General features: G+C 38.8%; 1 protein-coding gene across 9 annotated transcripts in view; it reads left to right on the top strand.

Annotated features, from left to right (window-relative positions):
- Window positions 1–9,773, top strand: part of LOC105476887 (acetyl-CoA carboxylase alpha) — a 330,276-nt gene that overhangs the window by 259,649 nt on the left and 60,854 nt on the right. For all 9 annotated transcript variants that reach the window (XM_011733176.2, XM_011733177.2, XM_011733179.2 and 6 more), the window contains 3 exons: window positions 1,075–1,172; window positions 5,314–5,434; window positions 6,774–6,884. In XM_011733176.2, coding sequence (XP_011731478.1) covers window positions 1,075–1,172; window positions 5,314–5,434; window positions 6,774–6,884 — 330 coding nt within the window. The remainder of the gene's footprint in view (window positions 1–1,074; window positions 1,173–5,313; window positions 5,435–6,773; window positions 6,885–9,773) is intronic.

The following is a 9,773-nucleotide window of genomic DNA, read 5'->3' on the forward strand; positions in this document are numbered from 1 at the left end:
AGACCAATTGCAGATTTATGTCTTTTCCATGTTGTGCTCACTGTGGGACATACATTTATTGAGTTAAATGGTGGGCATAATTTCTCATAGTATTTTAAATGCTTCCCTGTGTTTACTTATTTTTTTGACTGAGTGACTAATTCACTTAAGTTAAACACATATACCATGTAACTCTATTTTGTATGTGGATGTGTGTATAGATACATACAAATCAATTATAAAATGTTAGTATAATTGTTTAAATGTAAATGGGCATTAGGAGTTGTTTATTGAAGAAACAAAAGATCTGAGTTCAGTGTTCACTATTAGCACTGTATAGACTTCTGATTTTAATATTGAATCTCCTAGATTTGCAGTTCTCTGTTCTCCCTTGCTTGTATTTATTTTGATGATCCTGTGGATTTGAGAGAGTGAAAAACAGTAATTCACACAATTCTTCAATTTCATGTTGATATCTTTAATAGAGATGTCACTAAAGATCAGAAAATGACCCTTTAACCCTGTTGAAAATGAAATGAGGCTGGGCACGGTGGCTCACACCTGTAATCCCAGCACTTTGGGAGGCCGAGGTGGGCGGATCATGAGGTCAGGAGATCGAGACCATCCTGGCTAACATGGTGAAAACCCATCTCTACTAAAAATACAAAAAATTAGCCAGGCGGGGTGGCAGGTTCCTGTAGTCCCAGCTACTCGGGAGGCTGAGGCAGGAGAATGGCGTGAACCCAGGAGGCGGAGCTTGCAGTGAGCCGAGATTGCGCCACTGCACTCCAGCGTGGGCGACAGAGCGAGACTCCGTCTCAAAAAAAAAAAGAGAAAATGAAATGAATGGAATATACTTAGAATTGCAGCTATAAGGTATCTTGTCTCAAGGACAGTTAGTGACTGAAAAAATAGGCACTTCCATCTTTCAAAGGAGGACTGTCTGTGCTAGTATTCTATTAGACAGTAAACCTAAGAAGTGATGTGGCAATTTAAAGCTAGCTGTGGAACAAGCTTCATTATGTATGCTTTGCTGTATCTTCTGGTTATATGACAATGGCAAATAATGAGTTAAAAACTATTTGTGCTTCACAGGGATACAGGTATTTATATCTGACCCCTCAAGATTATAAGAGAGTCAGTGCTCTCAACTCTGTCCATTGTGAACACGTGGAGGATGAAGGAGAATCCAGGTAGGTATATATGTATTGGAATAATTTGGTCATGACTAAAGAAAGGAGAATATGGTATTTTTTTCCTTATTGTACGGCTGTTCATAACCTTGAAGGACACTGAAGATAACATAATCTAGATGTCTTAGGTTTATATCCAGCTCTACCACTTATTAGCTGAAGAACCTTATTATTGATTGAAGTTTTGACGTTTATAATACTTAAGTCATTTTAGAAAAACTGAAACATGTAAACAATTATGAAGAAAAAAATAAAAATTAGCCACAATCCTACCTTCAGGCCACAATTATGAATTTATGTTATACTCTTGCTGTCTTTTCTGTAGACTTATCTTTTTTCTATGTGATTGAGATTATAACAAGAATTTCTTTTATAATTTATCCTTTTCACTAAAAACTATTTTTGGGAAAATTTCCTGTATTCTTAAAACATTATTTAAGAATAGGATGCTTAATGGCTACATAGTATTTTATTATAATAAATATATTTGAACATTCAGACTATTTCTAATTTTTCACATCCCTGGGCTGAACCCCCTTAAGGGATATTTATATAAATTTCACATAAACTTTTAGGAATTAAAAGCTCTGATCATCCCTTTTTGCTTGATTTCTAGAAGTGAAATTACAGGTCAAAAAGTCAATTTTAAAGGGTTTTTAAAAATAATTTTAAATTGCCTTCCCAAGATTTGCATTCCTGTCAGCAGTATAGAATAGGATTTGTTTCCCTCTTTAATTTTTCTTCACCCCTGCCAACATTGATTATTGTCAAATAATAAAATGGAATAAAAACGGCAATTGTTATTTTAACTTGTATTTTTGACTCCCAGTGAAGTTGAACATTTTCATATAATCTATCTGCAAGTATTTTTAAGAATGTTAATTGCTCGGCCAGGTGTGGAGTTTCAGGCCTGTAATCCCAGCACTTTGGGAGGCTGAGGCAGGCAGATAGCCTGAGGTCAGGAGTGCGAGACCAGCCTGGCCAACATGGAGAAACCTTATCTCTACTAAAAATACACAAATTAGCCAGGCCTGGTGATGCATGCCTGTAGTCCCAGCTACTTGGGAGGCTGAGGCAGAAGAATTGCTTGAACCCAGGAGGTGGAGGTTGCAGTGAGCTGAGATGACACCACTGCACTCCAGCCTGGGTGACAGAGCAAGACTCCATCTCAAAAAAAGAAAAAAAAAGAAAAAAAAGTTCATTGCCCTAATACTATTTACTGAAAATTTATTTTTTGGTGTTTTTTTGTTCTGTCTACTCTTGGGCTAATACCACACTATTTAAACTATTCTAGTGGGACAAATTTTCTCACATTTTAAATTTTTCCTCAAGTATTATTGGCTACTTTTGCTTTTTTTTAATGTAGAGGGTTTTTGTTTTTTGTTTTTAGAGACAGGGTTTCACTCTGTTGCCCAGGCTGGGATGCAGTGGTGTGATCATAGGTCACTGAACCCTCAAACTCCTGAGCTTAAGAGATTGTCCCATGTCAGCCTCCCAAGCAACTGGGACTATAGACAGGCGCTGTCACGCCCAGCTAATTTTTTTTTTTTTTTTCCGAGATAGAATATTGCTACATTCCCCAGGCTGGTCTCGAACTCCTGACCTCAATCCTCCCACCTCAACCTCTCAAGTAGCTGGGATTACAGGTGCAAGCCACTGTGTTTGGCTTGAGGCTCATGTTTTTCTAATTCCAAAAAAGTTTTCATAATGATTTTGATTCAGATTGCATTGAGTTTACACATTAATTTAAGAACTGACATCTTCATAATACTAACTTTCCCCAAAAAGAAACATGGTATGTTTTTCCATTTGTATGAGTGGTTTTTTTGTTTTGTTTTGTTTTTACGTTTTGTAGTTTTCTTCATATAGGTTTTGCCAGAGGTTCCCAAACTTTCTTGGTTCATCGCATCCTTAGTGTCTCAGTAATTTTTTCATAGCACCCCTAGAGTATAAGATACACTTAATATTTCTGCTTATTAGGTAGTTAAACAATAAGTATTTGTGTCCTAATAACTTAATAATCATTTGAAAAAATTATATACGTAAATTGAAAAAATTTATCCTTAAATAATTACAGTTACTTACTAATGAGATATTTGTGTCAGCATAACATCTCAAACCTTGGAATCAGCTTGGATATAGCCACCCACATTTCTTGTTCTTCATTGAGTTTTCACAGAAACTTCAAAAATCTAGCTTTGCAAAGACAGGACATTTTCAAAAGGAATGTAGCACTATTCTAACAAACTGTGAACTACTCTGAACTATCTAAAGCTAGTAGTTCACATAGGGTCACAGATATCACATATAATAGTGCTTCTCCCAAAAATTTAAAATATCTTGTAATGCTTCTGGGAGTTCATCATGGTGCCTTGGGGCACAACATGGTTATGGTGAGATTCTGCCAATTTCTTCATGCTTATTTCTAAATAGTTTGCATTTTTTCTTGCTACTCTGAATGGGATTTTTCCCCTATGATATTTTTTAACTCTTCATTTCTGGAATCTATGAATATTGAGTTTGTTACAGGCAAATCTGGCTGGGTCCTTGAATATTTACGACTATATGGACCTTATACGAGCAGGCACACACACACACACATATATGATTAATGTAGTTAATTAACCCCCTTAAGGGACAGTAGCTTCATTTCTGATATAACTTTAGGACAGAGTCTAGATACAGAACAAAAGGAAGAACTGGGAAATTATTGGATATTAGGAGAGGCTAAAAATAGAAGGACAGCAGAATCTGGGAAGCAGAGATGCAAAGTCACAGATCAACAGCAAGGGCAAAGAAAAAGAATTGATGGAGGCCTGGAAATGAAGAAGGGAGCAGGAAAATATGGGGCCAGGAGGAAGTATTTTAAGAGCCACTATGGGGTACTTATTTATTATTTCAATTTATAAAACTGTGCCCACTGCCAAGCCTTCTGGGTATAGGTGGAACAATAAATAATATATGCCCATCTCTACTTTCAACTTTGTATTTTTCCTTTCTTTTATCAGTTACATTCCCCATCTCCCATTTCCCATTATCAGCTATCACTCCTAATCCCCTGCCAGGAAGACAGATGAGTGACTCCCACTAGATCCACAGGATGCTTTCTGGACAACTTGGTCAGCATTTCACTTCTACACACATTCCACCTGCCCCTCCAGAGGACATATCCAGGGACCCTTGTGTATATATTTGATATTTATGAAGGAGCAGGAATGAGAGTTCAGTATTTTGACCTTCGTTTCATCCCACCTTAGAAGAGGATTTTTGACTTGAGAAACTAAGCTGAGCATTCATTCTCCCTACCGCTCTGTTTGGATATTCTCTTCCTATGTAAAATTGTCTAAAATTGTTCATATGATGCCTGTTGCTCATTACAGAGATATACATTGACCTTGCTTTTAAAAAATTTGTTCTAGAAAATAAGCGAGGGCATCTAAAATCTGAGGGCCATCTATAACGTCAAACCTTCTCCTTGTTTGCTTTAATTTAACTTTCTTGTCAACCCTTAGAGGTAGATATTATTATTCCCATTTTGTAGAAGTTATTATTATCTTTAGAGTCACACTCCTGCGTGTATCAGAGCAAGGATTTAAATCTCTCTGCTTGGCTGGGCGTGGTGGCTCACGCCTATAATCCCAGCACTTTGGGAGGCCGAGGCGGGCGGATCACAAGGTCAAGAGATCGAGACCATCCTGGCCAACATGGTGAAACCCTGTCTCTACTAAAAATACAAAAATTAGCTGGGCATGGTGGCACGCACCTGTATTCCCAGCTACTCGGAAGGCTGAGGCAGGAGAATTGCTTGAATCCGGGAGGCGGAGATTGCAGTGAGCCGAGATCATGCCACTGCCCTCCAGCCTGCCAATAGAGCAAGACTCCGTCTCAAAAAAAAAAAAGTCTATCTGCTTAATTCCAGATTTTGCTCTTCCTATTAAGCCATATTGCTTCCAGGTAAAATAGGCCCAAGCTAAGAAGGAAATACATATAAATGAAGAGTATAAGAGGAAGCACATAAAGCCCTGGTATTAAATATAAGCTTTCAATGCACTTTTAGCAGACTTTTAATGGTGATTATTATTTTAATGGCTTGTTGTTACTGTGTTTAACCTTCGTAATTTGACATGGCCATATCCAATAGGTACAAGATAACAGATATTATTGGGAAAGAAGAGGGAATTGGACCTGAGAACCTTCGAGGTTCTGGAATGATTGCTGGAGAATCCTCATTGGCCTATAATGAGATCATTACCATCAGCCTGGTAAATCTTTCCAGAATGTGAAATTTTTGAAGAGTTGGCTGTGTAGCTAGGTTTATTTTTTCTCTTATCACTGCTGTTCTGTCCCAAATGATTCTTGAAGATTGTGTGTCTACAATTTTATTTTAATCACACATGATAATAGGAAGATAGGATAATATAAATAACTGAATTTTTCAAATAAACCCAGTACTTTGTTTTAGCTTTTAGTTTAACTTCTTTTTATTTTCTTCCTTTCTTCTCTTTTTCTTTTTTTTTTTTTTTTTTTTTTTTTTGAGACAGAGTCTTGCCCTGTCACCAGGCTGGAGTGCAATGGCGTGATCTCAGCTCACTGCAACCTCCGCCTCCCGCGTTCAAGCAATTTTCCTGCCTCAGCCTCCTGAGTAGCTGGAACTACAGGCGCGTGCCACCACGCCCAGCTAATTTTCGTATTTTTAACAGAGACGGGGTTTCACCATGTTGGCCAGGATGGTCTCAATCTCTTGACCTCGTGATCCACCCGCCTCGGCTTCCAAAAATGCTGGGAGTACAGGCGAGCCACCATACCCAGCCGCTCTTTCTTTTTTCTAAGAGACAGGGTCTTACTCTATCACCCAAGCAAGAGTACAGTGGTGCAATCATAGCTCACTGCAGCCTCTACCCCCTGGGCTGAAGTGATCCTCCTACCTCAGCTTCCAGGTAGCTAGGACTACAGGCATGTGCCACCACCTCCAGCTAATTTTTAAATTTTTTGTAGTGATGGGGGTCTCGCTATTTTGCCCAAGTTGGTCTTTTTTGTTTTTGAGACAGAGTCTCACTCTGTTGCCCAGGCTAGAGTGCAGTGGCGTGATCTCAGCTCACTGCAACCTCTACCTGCCGGGTTCAAGTGGTTTTCCTGCCTTGGCCTCCCGAGTAGCTGGGATTATAGGCACGTGCCACGATGCCCAGATAATTTTTGTATTTTTACTAGAGGCAGGGTTTCACCTTGTTGGCCAGGCTGGTCTCAAACTCCTGACCTCAAGTAATTCATCCGCCTCAGCCTTCCAAAGTGCCGGGATTACAGGTGTGAGCTTCCTCGCCCAGCCCCAAGGTGGTCTTGAACTCCTGGGCTCAAGCGATCCGCCCACCTCAGATTCCCAAAGTGCTAGGATGATAGGCATGAGTCCTTGCACGCAGCCTGAATTTTGCATCTTTGTATTTTCTTTTCTTTGACCATGAAATTTTTTTGTGTGTGTTGTTATCAAACAGACTTCATAAAAAGCAATGTTTATTTCTGTTAATTTGGATTTTACTTATCTATGCCTTAGTTCTTACAGCTTCAGAGAGGACATAAATATGTGACATGTAGAATTTATTTTTTAAGGTGACGTGCCGGGCCATTGGGATTGGGGCTTACCTTGTCCGGCTGGGACAGAGAACCATCCAGGTTGAGAATTCTCACTTAATTCTAACAGGAGCTGGAGCCCTCAACAAAGTAAGTTTTTAGGGTTTTGAAGAAGTTTACATAGCTGATTGAAGATTATTTTGTGAATTCTTAATTCAAGATCCTGATTGGAAAGAAGCAGTTCAATCCATGCCTTCCTCAGTCTATCTCTTCCCCTCTCCCTCCATCTTTTCTGCCCATTGACTTGCTTGCCTTTTTATTCATTCATTCATTTATTTCATTTCTCAACTATTTTGAGTACTTACTGTTTTCTAGGCACTGTTCCAAGCCCTGTGTATATGTTAGTGAACAAACTATATAAAACCACTGCTCCAAAGCACTTAACGTTTCAGTGTCATTGTGGAAAGACAGAATTAATTGAACGCTTCTGTTCTGTCCCTCCTCTCCTCTCTTTTTCTTAATCTATTAGTAAAAGATGTGAGGAGATCTGTACTCAGACATTGAGCTGTCTCTGATTCCAGCTGTGCTAGTTCCCATTTCAGACCTACATTATGAATTAGGTACTGGCCTAGGTGTTGAGACTATCAATTTTTAATGATTTTGTGAAATCTGTAAATACACCTCTCGATAAGGGCACCGATGGTGGTCTCTTGTATATAGAAGAAATATTTGGCAAATATTGAGTGGGAAGATGGGTGAATGGATGCATGGATGGATTACTGGGAAAGAGTATGCATAAAGATTTATCTTCCCTTCCAAAGAAAGGTTTGTACTTTTTAAATCCAACTTTACAAGGGCTTTTCCAAGGGGGGAAAAATGGATGGTTGCAGTCACTGTTCGTAAGAGTGAAAACTATCTAAGAATACCTGAATATATAAAGGACAGTGCAGTTCTGACACCTTTGCAAGCATAGGAAAATTATTTTCTCCTCAGGGCCAGAAAAATGTAATGGAATAGTCTGAGGCTGACTGCCCTTGTGCAACTTATATAACCTCTCAACTCCTCAGCTTTCTTATCTGTCAAAGGGGGATAATAATTTAAACCTTTAAATAATGTGGAGCTCAAATGAGAAAACATAAGTAAAAGTACCGAGTTCTACTGGACATGCCTAGATTCCCAGCTACTCAGGAGGCTGAAGCAGGAGGAGAGGTTGAACCCAGGAGTTTGAATCCAGCCTGGACAACATAGTAAGACCCCATCTCTTAAAAAAAAAAAAAAAAGTACCTAGTTCTTGGTGAAAAGTGTTGGCCCGCATTAAAATTTCAATTTCCGTTCCTCTCTCTAACATGATTTGGTGATTGAGCTAAAATTTCAGTTTCCCGTTCCTCTCTCTAACATGATTTGGTGATTGAGCTTATGGAGTTAATACACGTACTAAATTGTATCGGATATTACATTTGCTCTACTTGCGGGAACTTTTTATCAAGTCTTGACTTTCAAGTGTAAAGATAAGAATTAAGTGTTCTATCATTCCCATTTAGGAAAAAGTTGAAAATTCCATTGGTTTAATTAGATTTTGTGGATGTCAGAAATTAGAGGAATCATTTGATGTGATCAGCTTGCTCTCTGCATTCATATAAACTCTGTATCCTCCTCTGGGCTTGCTTTTTCTCACCAAGGAAAGGCACAGCAGTGCTAACAGTGGCGAACTTGGCTGTCTTCCTCCCTTTTTGGAGAGTAGCCTGGAAATAAAGGTTATGAACCACTACTATTAAAGATTATTATTGCAGTGGGAGAAACTGCTGAGAGTCTTAAGGTTGTTTTTTTTTAAGTTGCTCTTTTGGATACCTTCTTAGGATGAGATATTGATGAATGCTGAAGATAATTTTAGGTACCATTATCTATGAGAACAGAATGTTTGAAACATTTTAAAAATTCTGTTCTCATAGATAATGGTACTTAAAAAACCTATATTTCCATGATGTTCCCATACCCAGTCAGAGAGCTAATTTCTGAAATGTATCTTCTTATATTGAGTTTCTTTCTCCCCCCTTCCCTGATACTATATTATATACAAAGAATATTACAAAAAGCAGATGTTGGGTTTTTGGTTTTGTTTTGCTTGAAAACTTGCTAGTTGAATTTCATTTGTGCCATGAAGAGACATTAGAGATTGATTTCTTAAAATCTGACTGAATTGTTCTAATCAAATTCATTATATTCACCTTCATAGCTTACAGGGCTGCTTGTTAAAAGAAAAGCTTAGTTACAGGGTGAAAGACAAATAAAGCTATAGCTTTAACTTACCAAACAACGCTCACTTCTAAAAGGACATGATTGTTGTTAGCTGAAGGGAGTGATTAGATACAGAGGTTACCTAATGTTGCTCTGCCTGCTTCACTATCTTCATGTCAGCTCCTCTTAAGTATACAGCTGTGCTGCTGAAGACACCCGATTTCATGCAAATTCATTCAGAATGTCCTATCAGCCCCTTTGCCTATCAGGTATGAAAAAGGAAACTACCATGCTCAGATGGCTTCCTCTGACTCACTCCTTGTGCGTGTTGCCTTTGTGTGTGCTGGTGTCTTTCTTCATCTCTGTTTGCCTTTCTTTCTGTAGGTATCTCTCTGTATTGTGTACTCTGGGTGTGTGCAAGTCACCCTGAGTGCATGTCTCTTTCCGTGTGGGTGCTGATCTTTCTGTCTCTTTGTGTCTGTGTCCTGCATATGGATCCCCCTCTTTCTCTGTGTGCCTCCCTGAGTGTCCATATGTGAGAAAGTCTTTGTGTATTTGAAACATTGTAGAGCCTCCTTTCTTAAGCCTTGGTGCTCATAGTATGTACCTGTGTAAAGTGGAAATGTAGGAGACATATGCAAGCCTATATACAGTCTTAGATTGTAAATATTTGACCCCCACCTTTTTGAGTCTTCATCCGTTATGTTAAACATTGGGGTGAAGAATAAGGAGTGGGGGTGTTCAGAGGTTGTAGGGGGAAAAAATCTTGTGTGTGCAAGTGCCGATCCCGTTGACCCCTTTGAA

Source organism: Macaca nemestrina, chromosome 17 (assembly GCF_043159975.1).
Source record: "Macaca nemestrina isolate mMacNem1 chromosome 17, mMacNem.hap1, whole genome shotgun sequence".
Classification (NCBI taxonomy): Eukaryota; Metazoa; Chordata; class Mammalia; order Primates; family Cercopithecidae; genus Macaca; species Macaca nemestrina.